The sequence below is a fragment of the Aptenodytes patagonicus genome, chromosome 6 (genome assembly GCF_965638725.1).
Source record: "Aptenodytes patagonicus chromosome 6, bAptPat1.pri.cur, whole genome shotgun sequence".
Taxonomy (NCBI): Eukaryota; Metazoa; Chordata; class Aves; order Sphenisciformes; family Spheniscidae; genus Aptenodytes; species Aptenodytes patagonicus.
The window spans coordinates 66131675-66157868 of record NC_134954.1 but is presented as its reverse complement, the minus strand read 5'-3'; the positions used below and the strand labels follow the sequence as shown (position 1 = coordinate 66157868).

At 40.0% G+C, this 26194-nt stretch overlaps 1 protein-coding gene across 1 annotated transcript in view; it reads right to left on the bottom strand.

The window, feature by feature from the left end:
* Positions 1 to 6611: 6611 nt before the first annotated feature.
* CCDC93 (CCC complex scaffolding subunit CCDC93) overlaps positions 6612 to 26194 on the bottom strand; it is a 53489-nt gene continuing 33906 nt past the window's right edge. The window contains exons 13-23 of the mRNA XM_076343050.1: positions 26094 to 26156; positions 25827 to 25900; positions 25201 to 25282; positions 23797 to 23868; positions 22633 to 22704; positions 22266 to 22374; positions 20474 to 20556; positions 15096 to 15133; positions 13573 to 13657; positions 9607 to 9720; positions 6612 to 7772 (exon numbers count right to left, since the gene is read on the bottom strand). Coding sequence (XP_076199165.1) covers positions 7719 to 7772; positions 9607 to 9720; positions 13573 to 13657; positions 15096 to 15133; positions 20474 to 20556; positions 22266 to 22374; positions 22633 to 22704; positions 23797 to 23868; positions 25201 to 25282; positions 25827 to 25900; positions 26094 to 26156 — 846 coding nt within the window. The 3' untranslated portion in view covers positions 6612 to 7718. The remainder of the gene's footprint in view (positions 7773 to 9606; positions 9721 to 13572; positions 13658 to 15095; positions 15134 to 20473; positions 20557 to 22265; positions 22375 to 22632; positions 22705 to 23796; positions 23869 to 25200; positions 25283 to 25826; positions 25901 to 26093; positions 26157 to 26194) is intronic.

The window sequence follows — 26194 nt, the reverse complement described above, 5'->3', positions numbered from 1 at the left end:
GGGATATCCCTCTGGTCAGTTGGGGTCAGCTGTCCCGGCTGTGCCCCCTCACAGCTTCTTGTGCCCCCCCAGCCTGCTCGCTGGTGGGGTGGGGTGAGAGGCAGAACAGGCCTTGACTCTGTGTCAGCACTGCTCAGCAGCAACGAAAACATCCCTGTGTTATCAACACTGTTTCCAGCACAAATCCAAAACAGAGCCCCAGACTAGCTACTATGGAGGAAGTTAACTCTACCCCAGCCACAACCAGCACATTTAGGTACTGTAAGGGCAAAACGTTGTAGCTCTGATGGGGCTGGGCAACATCACAGCTCCTTTTGAAGCTGAGGTTTAACCTTTTACACTGCCTTTCTCTGCCAGTTTTGTGTTTTCTGCTGCTTAAGCAACTCTTTGATTCAAAGCATACCCTCAGGCAAACAACACAAAACTGCACGGAATGACTAAAAGTCACGAATTTCAGCTCCAGCAATATACACCACTGCCATCTTGATCTCACTGCAGTGCATCACACACAGCCTCATCTCTGACAGTTACCTGGCAGAGCTATCGGGCATCGCATCGACGCGAGTGCTGACCACGAAGCTCCTACCAAAGTCTTGGTATCCTGGCAGTCCCTCGCAGGCAGCAGCAGCTAGGCGAATTGCCGTCTGCTAGGGACTGACGTACTTAACAGCCATGTCAGAGAGGTATTATCAAATGCCTGTATCTTGTAGTCTGAAAAACAGAAAAATGATGGAGCCTTTACTTGCTTAACTGTAAAGCAGAGTTTATTGCTGTGTAGCCTAACGTGATTCATGGATCTGGTGATGTCAATTTGAGCTTAACGTCAGGTATATGGGCAACGTAGACCGAGGCAAGTTCCAGCTGCTTTCTAAATAAGTGATTTAAACAAATGCTGTCAAAGCGCGCATCCCTCCAGTTCCTTAAGGGAACCGCCTGGCCTCACCTCCTGAGCACAGTGTCTGGTGAGATCAGGCACTGCTGTACTTCACACCCTGCAGTACTGTGAAACTCCAGTGTGACCTGCTGTGTCTGCGGCTGCAGCCACCTGTGTATCTGATGTACCTGCAGAGGATGCTTCTCCTCTCAATTTCAATGAGAATTAAGAAATGTTAATAACCTAGAATTTCAAAAAGTTGTTAGATAGCAGCTCAGACTTTTAAATGCCAACTGAAGTAACTTTTTCCCTTGTGAATCTGAGTTTGCCTGCATAGCAAATAGCTACAGTTCAAACTAGTGTTTGGAGGCTTAATTAAACCGGAAGGAAGACACATGTAAGAGTCTAAAAGTTACTAAAACCTGCGGGTCTTATTCAGAACCACCGATGAATTTTTTTTTTAAGTGAATTGAATTTTTCATCTAAGATAGTCACTGCTCTAAACCCCTTAAAATCCAAACAGATGACCTGGAAGGAGAAAATGAAGAGGTCGTCTTAAGCTGGTTGTTGAAGAGCATACAAATCTGCATGCGGCCACTCCTGAAGTTTCCAGTGATCGTGCTTTGGCCAGATTTTAGTGCCTGTGGGACAAGCGGTTACTAGCATGCAGATCTAATTACCAACCCTGCTGCACTGAAGACCGCCCATCACAGTCTGCGGCTGCAGCAGCGAGAGCTTTGTTCCAACGCTGAGTGCCAGCGGACTGGAGGAACAGCAGGCTCCGGTTCCGGTGCAGGAACCCTTCCAAGAAGCGACACAGATTTTGGGGTATGTTTTGCCATGGCTTGGCATCTGGAACTTGAGAAACGCCATAAAGCCAGAAGGCTACTGTGCAGGTCAGCGTAGCTGTACGCTTGCACGGGTGTTACTGCAAAGGCTGAAGATGCAGCAGGGCTGTCTTCAGCTAGCTTGAGAACTGGTGGCGGGGCTGCTGATGTAGCATACAATGTAGCTCTCCACCTCCTCAGAGATGAATTTAGCTTCCTTAGGAGGTGAATCTGAGCCTCTGTAATTTTACTGTGGGAAGTTCTCGAGACAACTAGTTTAGTGCTCTGCCCACCCAAGCATCTGTGACAGCAGTGAGTTGTTGCAGAACGACGGGCTTCCACTGAAAGCAGCCTGCCTTCATACTCACCCAGAGAAGACGAGGAACGAGCGGAGCTTTTATTTCGCTACAGCGGTTTTAGAAAGCTCTTAACAAAATCGGCTTCCCACACTGGCTCTGTGCATGTCTGCGTTTAGAAGAGCCACGACACATATTCAGGATTTAAAATCCTGGATTTTAATCACATGGAATCTGAGCTTAGTGTGGGGGAAAGAAATACGCTATCCGGGGTTACGGCCTAACCTGCTGGATGCTGCTTCCTGCTTAAAGCCAGAAGAGGCGTTACCATCCCCCGGCCTTCTGCACCGCAAGCACAGCCTTTTACCCGCGGATTTGTGTGCCAAGCCCAGTAACTTGGTGCAATGGGAGCATAACTGCTGGATAGTCATCAACCTTGATTAAAAAAAGTTGGAACCATGGATAATTTTCTACCTCCCTTGCTACTTTATTTCTGTGATTAATTACTCTCATTGTTAAAACTTGCAACTTTATTTTAATTGAAAAAAGAGGAAAGAGTAAAATCAGGCATGCAAACATTCCTCTTTCTGGCACTTCAAGCATTAGAGTTTAGATCTTACGTTATAGTTGTGTTGTTACCCTTGACTTCAAGATGACCAAAAAAACCCATGGAAAATACAACTCCCATGCGAACTCAGATAAATGATACGGTATCTTGAATATTCAAATAGGGAAAAAAAAAATCAGCTATGCTAAAGAACATCATTTGGCAGTGCTTAGACGTACGGTCATTTATCTCCCCAAATAGAAGTTGCCCATTTGGAGTACACCAGTCATCTCTGCTTGTACACAGTGGGCTACTAGTTTTATTTCCTGACACTGAATCTGCTCCTAGAAAAAACTCACTGGAGACTATTGCTCAGCAGAAGGGCATTGCTGTATCCTGCAGCAAGGCTCCGAGAACCCCGCAGCTATATTGAAGTTAAGGCCTCCGTTTGTTGTGCTGTCGGAATCCACAGATTGTGCAGAAATCAAAGAGCTTTGGAAGATGACTGTGAACAGAAAATGTTAATAACTTTCTACGTCCCTCCTCGCTCCATGAAACCCACATCCATCCCACAGCTTCCACAATGAAAGCTCTTCAGTAATTTATTATTGTACCCAGGAGCTCCTGATCCTTCAACCGTACTTCAGTCTCTGCATCTGAATAGCTGTTTTTCATGGGAATTCCCAAGCCCTTCCTACGTGAGGATGGACGCAAAGAAAGAGGAAGGGTTTGGCCCTGGGAATACACGTTGACAAACCCCTGTGAGCAGTACCTCATCAGCTAGCCTACACCGCAGTCGCCAAGAAACCAGGTATGAGCAGCAGCTGATTACGGGAACATGCTGCTGGGTGGGAAGCGGCCACCAACCCTGCCTGAAGAGCTGGGTAGAGAGGCAGCGCCTGCCTCGAGCTCCAGGGCCCAGAGCCGTGGTAGCTCTGATGCCAGCTGGCTGAGTCTGCATGGGCTGCAGCCGCGGCTGTGTAGACACTGTGTGAATAAACAGGCTTGTGTTCATACGTTTTGTTTAGAAAGAAGACTATCCTAAGAGTATGTCATCCACCACCCAAACGAGTCAGATGTGTGTATCGCCTTGTGCGTGTGTCCTACTTAGATGCCTAATTTAGCAAAGCTGGCGCTAAGGAAGCGGGTGTACCAGCAGATCACAACTCTCCAGCTGTCTCTTTTGCATCAGCAAAGGCAGCTATGCAAAGTGGGACCTAAAAGAAGTAATACCCTCTCTCTCATGCAAGTAATTTCATGTTTCTAAAGAAATTTCTTTAACGTTTTGCTGCCTCCTAGACGGCTGGGTATACCTGTGCCATAGCGTCTCCCGAAAATAAAGTACTTTGTCACACAGCAAAATGCTTTTGCACGTCATACATTTCTCCCCCCATCAAATACTGTTTGGTTCAGAAACCTACACACTAAGGTTACACTTCACTAAGCAGATTTTTCATTAAATAAAGAGGAAGAAGGGAAGAAACCTTAAAGAAAATATTGGTCACATTTTAACTTGCCTTCCAAGATTTTCTTTTATTCGAAGCAATAGTGACTCGGTGCCGTACTGCACTCGTTTTGATACACTGTAACAAAAAGATTGTCTGGATTCTGTCACGCTTGGATTAGGTGTATGTCACTGATTTCACTCTCAAAAGATATTTTACAAGTGCACTTGTGGAACTGCATTTAAAGAAAGCTGTCACGGTCTAAAAGGTAAGCGTATGCCTTAAGTTCAGAGACTGTCTCAGCTTCTGAAACAAAGAGCAGACTTACTTTATAGCATTTATTCATCAGCATATCAAAAAAATTAAATGTATTGAAATGCAAATTAAAGCTCCGAGCAGGCTCTATCAAATAAAAAAAGAAAAGTTTTGCTACAAGTCCCGTAAATGTTATTTTACAAGCCTGGTAACACCAAATGAATTCAGGGCGAGATCTTTCTCTTTAAACAGTCAAAGAAATCCAGCAACACTGAGGTAAAATTCTGAGAAACTCCTAGCTCCTCCCTTGCAACCAGCTGAAATGGAGAATTAAGACAGATTCTGCTTGCTACAGGTTTGCATAGTCCTTTGCATACACACATCTACGCTCCCAGAATTCAGTGCCTCAGCTGCACAGCTCCAATCACCAAACTGTGGGCGTTAAAAATATTCTTAATTCTGTGGCCCAAAAAATTCATGTACCAATTATGCAAAAAGATCTTAACTCTCCAGCAAAGACATGGTGCACATTGAAGCTTATTGACTGAAAGGAGAATAACCACTTTAAAGCACCGCCCTCCTTTCTTCGGAAACTCCACTTCGAAGTTACCTCCCGCCACGGCCCTTCGCTTCGGCAAATAGCCGTCATGATTTTACTGGAAGCCAAAACCGACCCAGTTGTTTCCGTTTAGCAGGACTGTCACGTTTACAGTGTCCAAGCATCTTGGGTACGGTTCCCAAAAATCGCCTTCCCACGAGCAGCCATAGCACGACGTGCACGTGTTCCTCCACGCTAAAACTGACCGGGGACAGCCTGACGTAACGGTTAAGCCTGACAGTCATCAGGTTAAGCGGGCCATCGAAGTGGCGCCTCTTTCCTTTTGATTCCTCCTCAGGCATCAGAAGAAGTGGCACCCCCAACATACACAGCCCGAGAGGAACAGCTGATGTAACTTTTTTCATACCTCTCCAGCCGCTCCCCTCATTTTCACACCGGGATCTGAAGGCAAAGACAGTGTCCGTCTGCCCTGGATTTCAACCTATTGTAGAAAGAAAGGGACTTGCTCCATTAAGTTATAATCTGGACTCCGATTTACTTTCTATGAGCAGTAACTGGATCTTCACAAACCCCAGATTTATATCGTAGTCAAAATCACTAGCTCCTAGCCAGAGCAATGGTTCTAATGTTTTTATATTCCATGTTGAAGTTTTCCAGGTTCCTGTGTTTGTAACAGGTAAGCATAAAGTTTAATGTTACACCGAACAAATAATCGCATCATTTATTCTACATGTAAGTTCATTACTTGCCCTGCGTAGGAAATTTTGCTTGATACTAAAGCAATTTTGATGCAAACTGTAAAACCCAAATTGAAATGTCCATTCAAGTTATTTTTTTAGAAGTGCATGGTATGCAAACACATCACAGCTTGAATTCACAAACAGGTTATCTTGGTGCCAAAGTTAAATTATTCGATTTACAAGTTAGAAAGAAAGAGAATTACCGTTTTTATAGAGGGCAAAGTTTGTAGACATAAGTAATGTCTCCTAATAGCAAAGGTGAGTGGGGAAAGTTTGCAAGTAGCACTCAGTGCAAATTTCCTTCTTTGAAGGAACTCCGAGTGTAATTTTTTTCCTTCTTTGAGGGTACTCGGAATGTAGTTTCGCCTTCATTATTTCGCTAGCTCTAGGAAGACTGACTTTGAATACGTACAAGCGGAGCAGCCTGTGTATATTCAGTCACTAACTAGCGTGGGGGAGTAAGGTACAAGCTGGCTCAGGAGAAAGCTTTTCTTTCTGTTTGTACTGAAGGAACAGGAAAAGTGTTTCAGGTTGTCACAAAAACACAGTCTCATAAATGAGAAGGTGCATCACATTGGGCCTAGTCTACCACAGTTCTGGTAGCTCACTGCATTTTACCCCGACAGAACGTCAACAATCTCCTCATGCGAGGCTTAACAAATGCCTACGCTTCTCCACGTTCAGTGCAACAGTTTGCATAAATTCACATGCTAATATCAAACCTTCCATTGTATTCAGGAGTGGAATCAGGTAGTGCAGTGTGATGAACTTGTACCGTCTCCACCGAGAATTCGGTACCATCAGCGGATGCTTATGGAAGACAATCATAACCTCCCGTGGGCCTCCTTTGCGCGTACCAGGTTTGATAGTTTGTGCCAAATACCAAAACGCCACGCTGACCAAAAGGAGCAGGAGAAACCAGAATATTACCGGTTGCCATGTGACACATGAAAACGTCCTTACGGCTGAACATCGACACAATTCATCTTTTAATGCACTCGTAATTCAAAGGCGTATTAGGGCTTCTAAAGCAAGTTCCACCTTAAAAACACAATAGCAGAAGGTCACTGGATTCCAAACATTCTTTATTTTATATTCGCTGCCATAGAAAGTAATCAAACAGCACTGTCATCGTTGTTATTGGGGAAAAAAGAATGTGGTTCTTCTCCTGAAGATGTGATGTACATTAAGAAGTCAGTCCAAAATCCTGATGCTAAGTACAAAAAGCAACTGTTTGAATTATAAAATACTGTATATACAGACATTAAAATGTTTCAGAAAGTGTTCCACAAAGTTTCTAAACTTTCAAGGGCAAATCTTCAGCAGGGTAAGTAGGTGGTTGTCTTCGAAGGTGAGCATCAGTTCACTTGAGCGGAACGTCTCAATCTTTATCTTCCTGCACTACAGCTGACGTAGACTTTGATTTTCATCCCAGCCAGGGATAACGTGATGGTCCTAGTGATTAAGGTGTTTCTTCCTGGAGCTATTAATTTAACAAGCACACTCTCTATATATAAAAGTGAAATTTCAAAGAAATTTATACAACAGCTAGACTTTATAAAAATATAGATCTATAATTTTACACCAGGAATTATCCAAGGTAAGTTTCCATTTTCTTGTATCTTAACCGTTAGAAATCCATTTTTATCCTTTGGAATCTTATCTATGGCTAGAGTGTAAATGAAAATAATGTGACGTTATTAGCTGGTGAAGCATTTCAGGAATCTCATTCTGTGGTTTTTTTTGGCCAAAATTAACAAACCACTGCATTCTGCAGTGCTCGTCTTGTGGTACTGGACATATTACACAGTATGTATCTACTTATTCCAGAATCTCGACCTAATTCAGTGTGAAAACCCAAATAAAAAACACCCCCATTGTCCTTGCTGTTGGAAAAAACCAAACCCAAATAAATAAAGTTAGACAATATTTCTATTTTGCCATACTCTGTTAACTCTTTACTGTGTAGTGGAGGCAATAATGAATAATACAGCCACGTGATGAAGGAATGTAAAACTGAATACATACTGGAAAAAAACCAGACTTTTATAGCTGTGTGTATATATTTTTTTATATATCTCTCTCTATACATCTACATTGCAGTTGTAACAGTCACCTCACAAAAGAGATTCAATGGACCGAACAATCATCTATAACTTCACCAGCTGGAGTTCTTCAGGAAGAACTAGCTTTCAGCTTAGACAGCAGCATTTCATTCTTACGGCATTCCTGTTAACAGAAAGCAAACAGATAAGGAGGTAGTTGCTCGTAACTCCACTAGCTGTATCTTTACATCAGCAAAACCAAACCCTTTTATTTTGAAAGATCTCCAAAATCCAAAGTAGTCTGGAGTGACTGATGAGCTGAAGATAATCCTGATTCATCCGTAATGTTATTCCAATGGTAATACTCGTTAAACTTTATGACACTGAAGCCAAAAGGAATGCTGCTTGACCATTCATCTGAAGTCGTTACAAGTAGCTAAAGCAAATCCACTTTTTCACTTATAAATTGAATAAATCTGAAACTGAGATTACTTTTAGCTGATCTGGAACTTCACAGAACAGTTTGCAAAAAAGTCAGTGTTCAGGGAACAACTCTAGGTCAAGAAATATATTTACATAAGTACATACCACCTGTTTTCAACACCACAACCATGACTTCATTTATTTTTAAGGATAGCAAGGTCGAGTAGAAGTTACCTCACAAGGCAGTGGAAGAAAAATGGCTTATTTATGCTTCCACCAAAAAAACCCAAAACAAAACAAAAATTCCACCTAACTTCTGCAACTAGGACGTAAAATTCTGTCTGTCAGAAAAGCAGCTGAACAGTGCCTGTCATTCTCCCAGAGTACATTGTCCAAAACAGGAAGGAACTGCCTCCGAACAAAGCAGGACAAATTACAGAAAGATGTTTTTCCTCAAACATCTGAAGCCAAATGACAATTTTGCCTGGCAGCACTACTTTGTCATTCATTATCATGGAGACAATAATTAACAGAAGCACATTATGATGAAAAGCTCGGGAAGGGCTAAATCAATGAAGCGTTAAACAGTGCTTTCACAGTGCTTAGAAAACAAGGCTGGTTCCTAAAGGTATTTATCACTGAGACGCTGGATTCCCTCCCTTATTCACACGCATTTCCACAACCCTCTTTGCTCCAATACCTAACTGCTCATAGATCTTCAAGAGATTCCATTTGGAAACCCCAATATACAGCTTGTTCGGTAACAAATTGTCCTTCCCCTGTAACATGGAGGGGTGCTAGTCTATCAGTGAAAAAAGAATTTCCAGAATCAAATTCAGAGTCCAAGAATCATGTGGCGATAACCACCAAGAGACATTGTGAACATGGTGTGATAATCACCATATTAGGAACTCTTGTGCACGTATTAATGCACAAGTCAAGTGAGCTGGTTGTGGCTGGGGTAGAGTTAACTTCCTCCATAGTAGCTAGTCTGGGGCTCTGTTTTGGATTTGTGCTGGAAACAGTGTTGATAACACAGGGATGTTTTCGTTGCTGCTGAGCAGTGCTGACACAGAGTCAAGGCCTTTTCTGCCTCTCACCCCACCCCACCAGCGAGTAGGCTGGGGGTGCACAAGAAGCTGGGAGGGGACACAGCCGGGACAGCTGACCCCAACTGACCAGAGGGATATCCCACACCATATGACGTCATGCTCAGCACATAAAGCTGGGGCAGAAGAAGGAAGGGGGACACGTTCGGAGTGATGGCGTTGGTCTTCCCAAGTCACCGTTAGGCGTGACGGAGCCCTGCTTTCCTGGAGATGGCTGAACACCTGCCTGCCTGCCGGTGGGAAGGAGCAAATGGATTCCTGGTTTTGCTTTGCTTGTGCGTGTGGCTTTTGCTTTACCTGTTAAACTGTCTTTACCTCAACCCACGCATTTTCTCACTTTTACCCTTCCGATTCTCTCCCCCATCCCACCAGGGGGAGTGAGCGAGCGGCTGTGCAGTGCCTAGCTGCCAGCTGGGTTAAACCATGACACAAGCCAAAACGGGTCACTGAACACTTGCCAGTTTACATTAGCAAAAGTGTTCTTACCTCTTTAAATTCTTTCACTGTTTTAAAGTAAAGCCTCTGTTTCTCCAGAAGCTCTAAGTATTCATCATTCAACTGGTCTCTTCGCATTTTGTTTTCTTGCTTCTTCTTTTCCATCTGTTGGTAAAAAGGAAGGCTAAGAGATCATATACTGTATAAGGAATATACAAACACACACGTATATACTGTATAAGGAACAACTATCTAAAATAGAAAATGGGAGACAGATGCTTCATAAATGATAGCCCTGGCTTGTGCTTTAAATGCAATGAACATTTAGGCCACCTCTTAAAAAAAAAAAAATTAAAAAGCTAATGCCGAAGTCTCAGTACCGGTGGCACTATAGGTAGCATTCAGAATTAAACTAAGGCTCACATCTCTGCAAGCCAGGAATCTTGTTCACTGAACAATTCTACCTCAACGATGACACAGTGAAATTACTTAACAAAAAAAAAAAAACAAACAAACCACCAAAAAAAAAAAAAAAAAAAGGTTTTTGATGCAACACTGAGATCTTGATTTGGTTGTTTATGTTAGTTGTATCAAACGGGGAGGGCAGGAGACATCTTTACCTTCCTGTGCAATGCTGTACTTGCTCAAGACCCACACATAAGCAATCTCTTTTTTTCCTCCTTGTGCCAAAGTTGTGACAAACATAAAACTTTAGTCCCTACATGTGAAGAGGATTGGTTCTTAGTACAGAACAGACTGCCTTCCTCTCAGGGGTAGTTCTAATGAAGTTCTTCCATCACAGCATCACAAACAAGTTTGCTGCTAGTCTAGAGAGTAAATTTTCCCTCCCTCCCTCTGGTGCTAGGGCACAACCACATTAAAAAAGCCCTGTTGTATTCCTCTCCCCAAAAATTATTTTTGCATTCTCTCTGACAGGCTTTCACCTCCTAAATTTTGACAAGGAAAAATGTAATTCCAAAAACTGCAAGAGTCCCCTGAAGCCCAAACAAGCAGGTAGTTCCACAGCAGCAGAGCCTGCTGCATTTCTAGATTTATGTATCAACATCGACCTTACTGATTCTTATGCCTGAAAGAAATTAACAGATCCCAAACTTCCCCTGAGTATGCACACTGCTAACAAGGTACGTCTCCTTTACAAAGCCAACTGCTGTCCAAAACATCAGGGAATCTCTCCTAACGTAACTTATCAGGGCCAGTAGGTTTTTAAAGTTATGCTTGAGGAAGAAAAAGCGTTACATGTGTTAATGCAGAAGAAAGCATTACCACATGTGTCCCATTCCTTTAGGGTGAGGCTAAAAACAGCATTGCTAAAACATCTAGGAACTAGATTCTTGTGAAGAGCTAAGACCCTATTACTATCCTTTGATAAATTTCTTCCTTTATGCATGACCATGACAAATCTCTTGACATAGTCCCCTCAGTAGAAACTGGCCTGCTCTGTCCTCAGAAAGCCTCATGAATATCTGTTATTACACGGAAATGCTTGTTCGCAAGTTACTCGTTCTTGGTAACAAGTATGTCTGATTTCTCCTTAGGCCTCTTTTACGATGCAGTTAAAATATGATGGGCTTTGAAAACTGAAATTTCTCTTCAGGTAGAAGGTCTTCAGGGCTGTACAGAAAACAAAGTGGATGTACTTTAAGAGTGAATCGTGAAACTGACTGTGAGCACTTCTAATGCACTGCAGACAGAAGTCAAATAGATAAGACTAAACCATGACGGGGATGAATAACCCTTGCAGCGTACAACTAGCCTGTCTGTTGAGAAAGTCATCCAAGAGACATTTCCTAGGTGAAGAATAGGGAAACCTTCCCTTTTGCAGCAGAGCTGTTCCCCAAGGAACCATGTGAATCGTTAAAACTTTCTTAGCATCCATTTGTTGTCAGTATCTTCACTGGCATTGAGAAATCAACTGCGAGAAGGTACCAAATGATTATCTACTCCATCACTAACAATCAATTTTTTTCTCTCAATTGAGATAAGCTTAGCTTTTTCATTCAGAAACTCTTGTTTTTCCCCATTAGTTGTAACTGCCACCTCCTGCTGATCCAGACACCTACGCCGAGGAATGAAATGTCACTTGTGAACTCTCTCACAATATGCCAGTGGCCAAACTGCCAGTGCAGAAATACAGCACGAGTGATGTGAGCTGCCATTGCTTTCAGCAACCATCAGAGATGCTGAAATTATTCTCCCAAAATAATGAGTCATCTGATATGATAACTCCCATTTACTCCCCTCTCCCTTAGCTGTACGTGAAGCAGCTGACAGTTTTGGTTCCATTTGAGAATACAGTAGGAGAGTCCAGAATGATTTTATGGACTTCAAAGATTTAACAGTTCAATTGCAAGAACCTGAAGTAAGTCACAGCAGAGCTCTCAGTCTGCTTTCACTCCTTGCATTTGCTGTGCTGTTACCCGTTTCTGCATGTGTAACACAGGACAAGACAGAAAACAACACGCTGAACTCCTGGACAGTTTCAATTTAGGGCAGTTGCTTGCTGCAGCAATTAAAATAATGTCACTCTTCAAAAAAGAAAGAAATGTAATTATCTTCAAGCTCATCTTCACCAGTCAGAATTGCGCTGTTCTAAAGTATTTTCATAATCTCAATTAGACCCTGAGTCACTCGTTATGTCAACAGCCTTCATGACAGAAAGATGACCCATACATACAACCACTGATATCACTATTTTTTCTGCCGTCATTTTGTTCTCTCTGAAAATAAGAAATCAAGCAAATAAAACTAATTAATTGCAAAAAAAGGCAATGAACTAGCCACCTATTTGAACACAGCAGTCTATAGTAAATGTCTCATATTTTTATAGTGGAGTTTATTAGTGCAAAAGAGCTTTATTACAGCTTGAGTTCCATCCCGTTCTGTTTATCTGTAAGTACATGCTTATCATATTTTCTACTTGAAGTTTCTATTTTTTATTTTTCTGAGATAAAACAGCCCAATACCTGGACAGACTGCATTTTCAGTACACATTCTAGTATATATTGATTTATAGTCTGTCATACTTCCATTTAAACTCAAATAAAGAACAGCTATAATCCACTACCAAGAATTTTCTGGCTCTATAGAGAAGAGAATCTCAAAGCCCCTTTTATGGGACTTAAGCGAACATATTCATATTTTCCTATGAAAATAAAAGAGAGTAAAACAACACAATAGCTACAAGTTAGTAACTACCATTATCAAGAAGTACTTAAGCCTATCCCCATTGAATGCAAATGTGCCTGTGGACAGCTTTACTTGGAGCCACTGTTGGACCTCATGGTTGCACTGCCCCAAGACCACTTAACACAAGTCCACTGAGGCTGTGCTTTTACAAAACAGACCCCAAAGGTTACCAGAAGCAGTTTTGTCTTCTCTGAACGAGCACTGGGGCTCTGCTCACCCACAAACCCCTTTCACTTGCTATGTGGACATAACACACTCATCAGCAACGCTGAGTCTTTTCTGAATCAGGTTGAAACCAACAACAACAACAAAAAACCACCCGAGTGGATTCAGCAAGGTGTCAGATGAGCACTGCATCTGGGACAAGGGAAGCTGATGGCTGGGACTCTGTGAGGTGCTGCTGACCCTCTTCAGCAGCAGAAAGCAGCTTCAATCAGCTCCAGCTGCCTGCGAAACCGCACCCGAGACATCGGTCTGACTGCGCCCACGCAAACCAAATGGAAGAATTCTCACTGTCTTCAGTGACATACAGCTGTTTCAAGCACCTACATCACTACACTGCCAATTACGAAGTTAAGGGGTATAAGCTTCCCGTCCAGGGAGAAGTGTTATAATGAATAGAGTAGAACAGAGGTATTAACATTTCAGTGGTGAGCAGTTTCTTATGGATGTGAAAATAAGTAATACTTGTTAGTTGCTTGCTTAATTTGCACCTCACATAATAACTATGCATGGAGAAACCCATTATCCGAGAGGCTTTTCTGAAATAATTCCCAGGTTCTAGCAAAGAAAGTGAGAAGAGTCTCAGACCTTCATCCGATTCTGTTTGATGCCTTCTACAATCTGCTCCATCTGCCGTAAAAACTGATCACGAGAACCAGAAGATGCCATTGCTCTGGAAAGAAAAGAAGATAACAACTGACAGGGATGTAGGACAATGTGTCTCACCTACAGTTGTCTTGCATATTTACCCATGTCCAAGAATTCACGTTGCTTAGTGTTCCATGTAAAAATTCATCTTTTTAATCACTGATTTCAGGTAACAGCGCAGCTCTTCAGCTGGTATAAACTATCAAAGAGATGGGAACAGACTACAGAGCTCGTCACAAGTGTTCTCCCTGTCGGTTTAAGTCTGTTCCTTTCTCTCACGTGTTGTACAGAAATAAATTGCTATTAACCAACCAAAAGCACAAACTTTTAAAGAAAAGCAGCTGCTGTGAATATTAAGAAGGCAAGTAGAGGACTAGTAGATCAGCAAGTTTTCTAAAAAAATAATTTCATGCCCTGATAGGGAAAGCCCAGAAGTAATTTTAGACTTGTAACATATCTTAAACATATTAAGAAAAATAAAACAAAGAAAATAAGACACCCACCCCTGCACACCCACCCAACAAAAAAAAAGAATCTAAAACCCAGCTGTTCATTACTGCATTGGTTTCTACTGACTGGACAGAACAAAAGGATCTCATCACTGAGCAAAATAGATCTACAATCCCTGCTGCAAAGTAAAACATCTGAAATACTTAATTCCTGGTTTTTGTTGTAATTAAAAGTTTTGGATATCACAATAGGGGGAAAAAAAAAAAGTAATCAAAATTTCTAACCAAACACAGAAGGACACAAGTGTATCGAAGAGAGTAAAGACATAATTAATTACTGTGGAAAAAAAAAAGCAGCTTGTAATTTCACAACAGAATTATAAAAAGATATAATAGGAAGAATTGTTTAAGACTATTAAGTGGCCGTCTCCTCCCCCATGACTCTACTGAATTGTACTGTTGTGACAAAAATTCATACTGGACTTTTTCTTGTGAAGTCAAAAAAACACAGAAAAAAAAATGCTGGCTGCATCAGAGAGTGATATTTGACCTGGAACTTCCAAGGGAACCATGATTTTACCTAAAGCATTCACACTTCATCGAAACCTTTAAATACAGACTTAGTCTATAATAAACATGTCTGCAATATGTCCGAGTCTAATGTTTTGTACATAATGTAATAACCACAACTTCACAAAATGGAGAAAAATATTTAAATTAATGCCAGGAAAATTATGACTGAATGATTTCTTTCCACAACTGCAACTGAAGAGCCAGATATTAAATATCTATAAATATAGATATTATATGCTGGCTATAAAAGTTAGGTAATCCCAAGTCTTTGATTCCCCAAACACTGGCTTAAACAGAATTAATAAAATATTTTAGAAAATAGTTTACATTAATAAAAAATTCTAACAATTTTTTAGACTCTGTAACTCAAGCCCGCTCCCATTTTTCCAACCAACCATGCTATTCATTTCAGCTATCAAGAGAAAAATGACCATTACTTACTGATGAAAGTTGTCATGAATAGAATTCAGTAAGTTAACCTGTGAATCGGGGGGGGGGGGGGAACAAAAGAGAAATTATACATTTGTCTTTCTTCTATGAGTTTTCAGGGACAATAAAGTAAAATTAAGTTAAAAAATTGACTATATAGATGTTGCCCTGACAAGCAGTCAGCTATATGAAAATCACCATGAGCTTTCTTTTGGAAGAGAAACCATGATCCCTCTGTATTAGTAAAATCTATCCCAACGGGGGAGCCACAGAAAGCAAGCAAGTCTTAGACCACAATTGTGATTTTTAATTTTACTGATGCCCAGTTATACCACCGAGAGTTTTCCAGCGTGACAACTTTCCAAACTAAAGCAATGAAGTAAAATGGCGTATACATCTGTTCAACATGTGTTGAAACTTGACATACAAGGAACTTCCAGGTAGTCATCCAGCGTTCAACAGTGAGGGCGCACAAGCATATGTTGTGGCTACGTTAGGTTAGCATCATTAGTCCTACTTGTAGTGATAAAGCAGAACAGTTTCACTTAGGCATATCCCTGACTATGCTTACAAGCCAGACAGGATAGCAAATGAAGAAATACCTTTAAAAAAAAAAAAAAAAAACCACCCAGCAAACAAAAAACAAAAAACCCAAGCAATAACTCCCCACCACCCAAACCAAAGAAACCCAGATTGTATTAACAGTACTGAAGATGCTAGCTTTGAAGCTGTTAGCAGGATAGCTCTGTCAAGAAGCTGCAACTTAGCTCACCGGCCTGAGCAAAGCATTGCTTCTGGGAAAAACCAACCAACCAACCCACCCACCAACACACCCCGCTTTTGCTTCTGAGACTGGAACCAGTATCTCCACACAATACTCTAAAGACTCACCAAGCAGTGCAGGAACAGCAGGTGAATTTCTGCACTGCTTTCATTGTGCAGATGAGTTTTACAGGTTTCCAAACAGCCATGCACCATTACTCGCTTTGCTTGTAAGTATTTTACGGGCTGTTAAAGGAACCTCTAAAAAGTACAGAATGGCATTTGTCCTGGTTTCAGCAGGGATAGAGTTAATTTCCTTTCTAGTAGCTGGTATGGTGTTTTGGATTTAGGATGAGAACAAAGTTGATAACACAGCGATGTTTTAGTTGTTGCTAGGTAATGCTTACACTAGCCAAGGACTTTTCAGCTTCCCATGCTCTACTGACTGAGAAGGCTGGAGGTGCACAAGAAGCTGGGAGGGGGGCACAGCCAAACTGGCCAAAGGGACATTCCATACCATGTGACATCATGCTCAGTACATAAACTGGGGAAAGCTGGCCGGGGAGGCCGCTGCTCGGGGACTGGCTGGGCATCGGTCGGCGGGTGGTGAGCAATTGTACTGTGCATCACTTGTTTTGTGTATTATTATCATATTATTATTATCATTTTATTTCAATTATTAAACTGTTTTTATCTCAACCCACGAGTTTTTCCTCACTTGTGCTCTTCCAATTCTCTCCCCCATCCCACCGCGTGGGGGGGAGTGAGCGAGCGGCTGCGTGGTGCTTAGTTGCCGACTGAAATTAAACCACGACACATTTCACTTGCATGGCTTCTATTATGAGATACTAACATTGCACTGAATCAAGACAGAAATAGAAATTTATAACATCACAGGAATATTTTGTTGCTCTTGGTATAAACTCCCCAACTAATTAGACTATATACTGAATATTTTCTATGTTACCACCTTTGATTTTTTCCTTCCTTTCTACATATTGCTGAGAGCACTAAAATTCACCAAGTAGCAATTAATGTGATTCTCTTGGCTTTGAATGCTTCTTGCAAGTCTCCTGTGGTTAAACCTTCCAAGCATTTTCTCCTTTTGATGAGTATTTGAAAGTGTTCTGTACTAAACAAACCTAAGCATTGCAAACAGAATCACTCGCCTCACTGCTACGGAAAGCTAAACTGACCTCTCCCAAATCTGAAGTCTTCCATCTGACTGAGACAGCGATAAGCACATGCGTGGCAGAATCTGCAGTTGTTCCTGACCTTACTTTGAAAAATTCAAACAAATAAATTCTGAACAGACTCCAAAGCAGCTAAGATGCTTAAGAATTCCTGTTACTTAGAGGAAAGAAATTATTGCATGACTCATCAACATTTGCCAAGTCCACATACTTGCCTCAAGATATTTCCAATAAGCATGTGTTTAAGAATGTAATTACTGTTTATACCGCAAAACAGTCAAGTCATGAAAAGTAGTACTGTACAACTACCGCATACTGAGTGCTGATGTGTTACATTACAGACAGTAAAATCAGTGTACAAACCCCCAAAATCAAAGACATTATGAAAAAATGAGTTTACAAGCATTTTAAAAATGAATCTTTCACAAAATATGATTAAAGTATCAACCATATTCACAGAGACCTTTCATGTCAGAGCTATAACCCTTATAGCCAAAATTCCACTGTATAACAATTCCTGCTATTGTTATTTTAAAGCAATTATGCTTAGCGTATTTTATGAAAGTGTTGGTTTTGGGGGGAGAAAAGAAAGGGAAAAAAAAAAAAGGGAGGGGTGGTGGCTAGAAAAAGCACAAGCATATTCCGGAAATCTTTGTGAGGCACAGATGCCAAAGGCATTTCGTACATTACTAGACAACATTTACTTGCTGAAACCTTGGTTCTAATATTAAAAAGCAACACAAGGAAACCTCAGCTATATTATTTAACAAAGTTATGACTGCATCAGAAGACATTAAGACCTGTCTCTCTTGTGATTGACATCAAGATAAAAGAAACCCTTGATCAATTTATTTGCCTTTTGAAATTATATCCATGTAAGTGAAGCTTGGAACTAACCAAAAACCCACCAAACAAACAAAAAAACCCAACCAAAACCCCCCAAAAAGGCATTGAATTATATTGGCAAGAGTACTCTTGATCTATACAACAATGAAATACATCTGCTCTGTATTCTGTCGGCTGTTTTTTATGTCCCCATTTCAAAAAACAGTCTCTGTATGCTTTTTAAATTTGCAGGCTTGCCCTCAAAATAAAAAAAAAATTAAAAAAAAAATCTATATTAAGCTCTAACCTCGGGGAAAAGTTAAAGTAATATGAATTCTATAGCTGCTACTTAATGTAGTATTTTAAATCTAGTATATTGTTATCTGCAACCTGTTGTATTATATATTATGAACACATTTCACCATTTGAAATAAAAAAAAAAAAACAATGAAAGACCACAGAAAAATAAAGCATATGATAATCTTCTCACACACTTAGGTAAGGCATTTGCCAGGACCACTGGCAGCTATTATACCACCCGCTCTTGCACAGGGATGCAAGTTTTACAGCTAGGGTTCCTGAATAGTCAGTATGTAACTGACATTACATGGTATCATCACTGTTGGTTTGTAAGAAGTTGATGTTTGAAAAACTTTCAAGGAAAATTCTTAATGGTATTTTCAGGAGACGAAAAGGTAAGTTACACCACTAATTCCAAGATAATTTATTTAAGGATCTTAGGGACCATCAGGTAGAAAAATTTTTAGAAGCAGCATTCTCTCATGCTAAACTGAAACCTCTCCCAGAAATTAGGTATTTCTACAGCACACGGCAATCATCACTGCAGGTTAAACTTTTGTAAGATCCTGCTTTGTACCAATCACTGACCTAACTCAAAATACATATACATATCAATAAAAAAAAGCCATAAGGCTCAACTCAGCACAGAACTTGAGATTTTTTTTTTTTTTCACATATATTATTTACATGTGTTGTTAAATTACCTAGTCACAGAAGTTACTTTTAAATTTATTTAAAATGCAGCTTGGAGTCTGACAACATTCAGAGTGGTATAATACTTTTCTGCAACAGAAAGGGCCAGATCTACCCTGACACTGCAGTCATGCCTTAAAATACTTCTATCAGGATAAACTGCGGAAAGTTAAAGTTTAGAACGGTACGGTGAAAACAGTATTCTGGGTTGTGGGTTTTTTTCCATCATCCTGGCCTCCAGAAAATCTGTAAGGCAGCCCAGTCTTGTATGCTTGCCAAAGGAAAAAGATATTCTATCTCCGAGTATATCTGAGTAAGTTCTGCACAGAAGTCGAACATCAGTGAGCTTTCCAGCAGACTCACACGGAGCACTTTTTAAGGTTATCAAAACAAAAGTAAGTAAACTGTACTCAGTTACTGTAGAACTAAGTAGGGGAGTCAGGAAGGGATGAAGCTGGTTTCTTTCCCCACAGTTAACACACTCTTGTACATGCCTAACGTTACTCTATCCTGAAGGGCTGCTGTTTGCCAAAAGTACCCCCTGTTCCCCAACTACCTCTCCTCACAGTTTTAGCACAGGTACAGTACCTGCAGCATAGGTTAACTGTTAAAGAATATTTCTGGATTTAAACCTATTCCTTCAGTTGTGTTTTGTGGCAGGCAACTGTCAGGATCACACGCCCTTTAAAGAAGCTACAAAAATTAATGACTTTTCTGAATTGAAAAACTGAAAACTACCTAGCACATGTATTAGAATCGGCTGCCTTATGGAAGGAAATGGTTGCTCATCACTTTCAAAAAACAGGAGATAAAGTGTCTTTACATAGTCAGAAATTTGACTAATGCTTGTCTCAAACTAAACAAATATATCTAAGTAATGCAAAACTAATCTGTTCTTATTTTATTAGAATAAACAGAGAAGCCTGAGGTATCAAAACATTAAGTATTTTAAAAGTAATGTCATAATTTTTATCAAGTCTTGACTGCTCCTATTTCTCCACCTTCACTGAAGTCACACGCTTGTCATTGGAAAAAAAAAAAAAAAAAGAAAAAATTGAAATCACTTGATTAAATCATCCCCAAGAAAGAGCCAAACTCTATATAGTAGGGAGAGAGGGGAGGGAAAAAACCAAGTTGCTTTTATGAAAACTACTCTTCTGATCCTGATCCAGTAAAATCACCAGCGACTGCAGTGTAGGCAGGCTCAGACCCTGAGAACTAACTCTGACGCTGCTGACAGCAGCTAGAATTTGCCCTCCAAAGTTACTGACTGTAGCATTGGTTCATAATAAAAAGATATTGACTAAAAAGAGAAAAAGAGGGTAATTTGGTCCTGTGATACCAAGACAGAGATATTTGCTAATCAAATGTTACTCATGTTTTGTGAACACAGTGAGTAGTTTAAACATGCTGTACTAATAGCACTTTTTACACAGACCATTTCCCCCTCAACATTAGAAATATTCTTATGAATCATTTCATTTTTACTTAGAAAGACTGTAAACTCTGCTCTGACACCACTGAATATGGTGAAAACCAAGTAAAAAAAAAAAAAAAACTTCTTACCCCCTTCTCCACAGACTGAATATTTAGAAAATAGTAATAATATTTTCTTACCTCCTTTTCCAAATATACTTTCTTATCATCCAGCGTATTATAAAGAGTAAAGAACTGCTTCGTTTCTTTGTGAGTTGCTGAGACTGCAAACAAAAAAAAGGATAGAATAATAAAAGAGCATGAGGCGAAACGGAACCTGTAAAAATACTTTGTAGGCTTTAAATAATATACTTTCCACTATCAATAATGGAAAACACTCTTTAATACATTCTGGAAGAATATTCCCTCTGCATGTAAGTCTCCAGCTGGGTTTGCAGCTATCAGATTTTATGAGAACAACACAGCTTAAGTTAAGCCTCAACTGCTGACAGTCCTTTATGCAAACATACGTTGGCACTATCAGTTGTGCTTCCTTACCACTGCCTGTTCATCCTTCCTTCACAAGCTTTACCCTTACACCATACAGGTTGCTGTGCTGCTAACAGTTGCCCTCGCATAGCTTGCCCATGGTGGCAGAGAGGCACAGACTCAGCAGGGACAGATAGGAAACAGATAATCTGATAGTACTGTGTGGGAAAAAAGTGCATTATACTATATATATATTTTTCAAGCCACACATGTGCAAGATGCCCAAGAAAGCTTTTACTGTTTTAAAGCCTTTTTTTCCTCTTCTTACAATTTATTCATGCAGTTAGGAGTAAATAATACTTTCTTTTCAAATAACACTTTCTGGTTTAGGTGATTATAGCAGATGTTGGTCATAGCTCAGTGGGGAAGGTAAGGCTCAGACACGCATTCCCTTTGGGCCTACAAGATGATGACTGATACTCAAATCTGCTAAGCACCTTAACCTTTCGGTACTTCATATATAAATGAAGCCCCCACCTACTGAGCAGGTAGATGCTCTGACCATAGATTATTTGTCTGAATTCCCTTGGACATGACAGAGAAAACAATGTGTAGAAAATTGACTGAAAGACAACTTTGTTGTCTTTATAGCTGGACTTGATTAAATAAACTGCATGGCACATAAGAAGCAAAGCGGGGGGAAGGAAGTACTGGATTTGTACTCACTAAAGAGGTACACCTATTCCATGCATTGAGTTAGACCACGCACATGGAAGACAGCACACGACTATGTCACTAGAGATGCCTCATCAGGGCAAGGGATTTGGATCAAAGTTAGATAACAATTTTAGAACTGCGCAACCTTCAAGAGCTTGGGTCACACACATATTTAGTAAATGCAGAATACCTTTAAAACATTAGCTAGTTCTTCTTGGTAGAAACTTACTTTAGCTTATGCTAATACACAAGCTACATTAAATATACACCAGGAAGTACACTGGTCTGTTATCAGTTTAATGGAACAACTTTAAAATTTTATTCAGTGTGCATGCTCCATACTATCCATGCACAGCAAACGCATACCTATCCAAAAAGTCACCCGAGCCCATTTTCCCCATTTTATAACCAGATACCTCATGTCAATGAAAACAATGAAAGCAATCGAATGTTAAAAGCAATTAATTAAACACAACTCGAATTTACAGCAACCTCATTTGTAAATGGTGAATTAAGGACTTTCTAAACACGCTGGTCATTAATGATTGAACCTGTTGCAGACAAAATTTACTCCAGAGATCTTGTGCATCAAGTTTCGCCCTCAGGAAAATTCTTATAGCCAGCTTATAAAGCCTTGAAAATAGGGTGTATAACATGAATACCAAAAGACCCTTAAAATACCACAAAATTAGCAAGTGCTGTTGTTACACGCCATATGCTTAAAATGCAATTGCCCTCCTTCCAGGGCTTTAGCCTGCAGCAGGATGTTCCTGCTTGATATACATACCCTGACTGTAAAGTTCAATAAATCTCTTCTGATACTGTGTTAGCTCAGCTCGGCTGGGTACTTCATCAATCTTGCGTTGTAAAATGGCTATTTCTCTGTTTCTTCGTGCCTGAATAGAAAGTTAGGAGGGGAGAAAACAAAGCCTCTTCTTGTTCTCTTCTTAAAATGGATGAAGCCCCCCCCAGCAATATTTTGTTACCAAATAATTAATTAAAAAAAAAAAAATAGCATTGGCTGAGGCTCAATTTTTTTTGTAATTGATTTGTGACAGAAAAACTTTTAGAACAACCAAAAGAAGTATTAGAAGTTACAAGATAAGAAAAACGTCAATAATTTTGTACAAGTAAATTTACAAAGAGTTACTCACCAATAACAGCCGGATCTTTTGAAGTTTATCTTTCTCAGTTTTGTACTGCTGTTCTATAATCTTATTTGGCTCCTAGAATTTGAGAACCCAAAACAATTGTGTATTACAGTAGCAAAAATGTGCAGACTGGGTTTGTTTTCTGTGTTTGTCTATCTTCCATTTGATGGCTCCCGCAATAACACCCGCATTTCCTGTTATTTTTAACAATGATTCATAATCTGCATAAAAAATTTGACATCTTTTACTGTAAACAAGTGCATTTTGCTAGCTTTTAAGCCTCTGATGTTTTAGTTTTTAAGATTTGTCAATAGTTTTTCCGCTGCTTTTCAACAGTCACACTTTAAATGAAGATATGTATCGGAAGATTGCCCATACTCCTTGTCTGAATGTTTATACTTTGATTCAGTGGTGGGGTTAAGGATAAACATGGCCCAGGACAGAACATAAACCCTCTGACCTGTGTTCTAGATTTCCTGGATTGTGGACTTTAAGATAGTTTTTTCTTGTTTAAAAATGTAAGATTTAGGTTTGCATTTTAATTTTTTCATGCTGCGCTCAGGACAGCAGCATCATGGAACCTGTAATCTACCTCCTTTCAGAGGCATAAATGTATCAAATGTTTACCCACTGAAAATACAAGTAATTCAAGCTTTTCCTTTTCTATTCATTCATTATTCATTGCCATCAGTCTGGATGCACTTGTGTTAAAGCCTAACTTCTGATAGCTGCTCATGGCATACAATGTACTGAGCCACTGAAAACTTGTGCTTTCATTCTTCAAATAAATCCACTTTTAAGAAAAAAAACAACCAAAACAAACATGCTTTCTGAGGAAGACCTGTTTTTGTCAGAGGTATGCACTGCTCTTAACACAACATCCAGAGATTCTTCTTTACTACAAAGACAGTAAAAGGCACAAAAGCATCTGTGAGTTAGCCCCATGGGTTCTGCAAGAATAATGAACACTACTACAGCTATTTTCAGCCTCCTGTATTTCTATGATTATTAGCCTGAACTGTGGCTTTACGAGTGGGGGAGAACAGAATTTTTCAGAGATTGCAACAGATGCTTTAACGCTTACGAGAATGTGCCAGAAGTCAGAAGGACCCAAACCAGTATTTTAAAACACAAATTGAAAATAAAAACTTAGACGTTTGCTATTACCTGTTCCTCCCCGTTTTCCACTGCCTCAGCTTTCAAATTCTCAATATCTTGCTGAAGTCTCTCCATTTCTTCCTTTAAAACAAAAAAAGTTTATGTTGCTTTTAACTGAGACCTATGCTCTTAACAGGGTAGAGCAGGAAGCTTGACACACACACCTCTAACAAAATTGTGGAGCTGACCACACACTTTGTATTTAAATTTTTAAGATTAAACAGCATTTCCTGCTTAAGGGTAAGGCATCCATTATCACTCATTACATAAAACTGTCTGCTTTTATCAAACATAGGAACAAATTTATTTCTTACTTGCAAATACACTAGATCCAGCTAAGACGACTAGTGAGTGACATGGAGAATGAAACCGAGGAAGCAAAGGAATATTACAATAGCAACAGCATGACACAGGACTGCAACATACGGCATTTGTAAAAATGAACGAACCTAAAGTTACTTGCAAAGTAGTTTCCATTACAATCTTTTAGAGCTTTCCAAAGGAGCATGTATGGGAAAATGAGGTTCCTATGCTCAGTCTATGCCTCAGGGCACTATTTCTTTTTACTTCTTTTCATTCTATTAAATCCCATCCACTATTGTTTAAATAGAAGAGAATAAAAAGAATTTTCTTCAATCATATTTCTAGGCAGTCCATAAACACAGCAGTAAACAGGACAGCAAAACATGGTAATTAAGCAGTAAAACTGAAATACGCTCTGAAAACTGCAATAGCTTCATCTCAGTCTTGTCTCTTTTGGTGGGTTGCTCCAAAGCTAGGGGCCTTCACGAAGCCCTCCTCTTTGGCACTGTACCTCTCCTCAGATCACTGTTGGCTGCATTATCCAAGAAGAGACAATCCAGTTCAGGTTGAGAAGAGCACAGGTGGGTATCTAGCACAGCCCAATCTCAAACTTACATTTGAGAGCTCCCTGTCAACCCACCCCAAGTTGCTCTCAGCAGAATGGTAATGGGAACAAGAAGAGCCACAGCTGTGACCACTACAAGGCTGATCTGACATTGTATGTCTAGGAACTGCCCTTTATTAAAGAGTCCCAGGCACAACAGAACACTGAAGGCCACGCTAATTTAGATGCCTTGGCAGCCTTCTTTACACCTCCCTGCCTCAGGGCAGGGGGCAACTCCTTCTGGTTAATCCAGTTCCAACGTTCTTGGTCATCAGCCGTGTTGCAGATATGATACGCTGCAGAACTGGGCAACTGTCCATGATTCTGCTGCGAATCAAGCTGGTGGCAATATTCAGTATGAACCTGGAAATACCAGTAAATGGGGCAGCGGGTGGGGTGGAGGGTGGCGACAACAGGGACACATGACACAACGACAAATCAGGAAGAAACAGAATGCTTATTTACCAAGTTTTAAATTAATCCTTATATAAGAAACTAAAACTTACCCTACAATGTGCTTTGAACTCTTGCTCCTGGCTTTTTAGGTTTTCATTCATGGCCACCAGTGCTCGCAGACTCTGTAATATGCTAAATTTGAAGATCCAGTAAACCACATTAGACTTTTAGTTTCTAATTTAAACAGATGGAGAACTAAAAGACATTAGAACAAGCTTAGTTCTAAATACATTTCCAATAAAATCTGTGTAAATTAAAAACCCAAATATCACCACTGATATACCAAGATCAAAATAAAAATGTACTATTACACTGAGTATTTTGATGGTTTTGCTATGTTCTGACCTCATTATTGTGGAAGTTTTGCTACAGCCTCCTATTTAATTTATGTGAGATCAAGGCTTCAAGTATGAAGAAAATAAATCAGGAAGGCCTCATCTGCTTGTCAAGTGTGTCTAGGGTTCTTCTGCTTTAAACACCTACAATTATTTTCAACTACAGATTGACACTTTTCATTCTGACTGAATACTATGGTAATATTCTCCTGTCGCTGGAGAATCATTTCATTTTTAAATTTTAGTTATTTGTTTAGGTTGACAAAGCAAGAAACATTGAATGATTCATCTTAAAACCATCATTTTTCAGAATTTCAAAGGTCACAAAGGAAGAAACTTACCTAGAATCTGCTTGGGATTCTATTGTTTCTAAGGCTGCCAATTCCTTGTCCAGCTTTTCACTGGAACTCTTAACCTAAGGGTTGCAATTAATAATAAATTGAAATACACTTCCACACATGAAATGATTCATGGTACTCAGCTTTCCCACACCATGGGATCAGCGAGGTAAGTTGCCAAACACCTTCACCACTTAGTACATCCCAAAACACACAGATCTCTAAAATGATTCAGTTAGAATCAGTGCACAGAAAAACAAAAAAGATTACCTCAGTTAACGTCTTTTTTGCTTCGGTACATTTTGCCTGCAGATCAGCACATTTAGCTTGCAACTATTATGAAAGAGAAAGAGAGTTTGATTCTATATTCA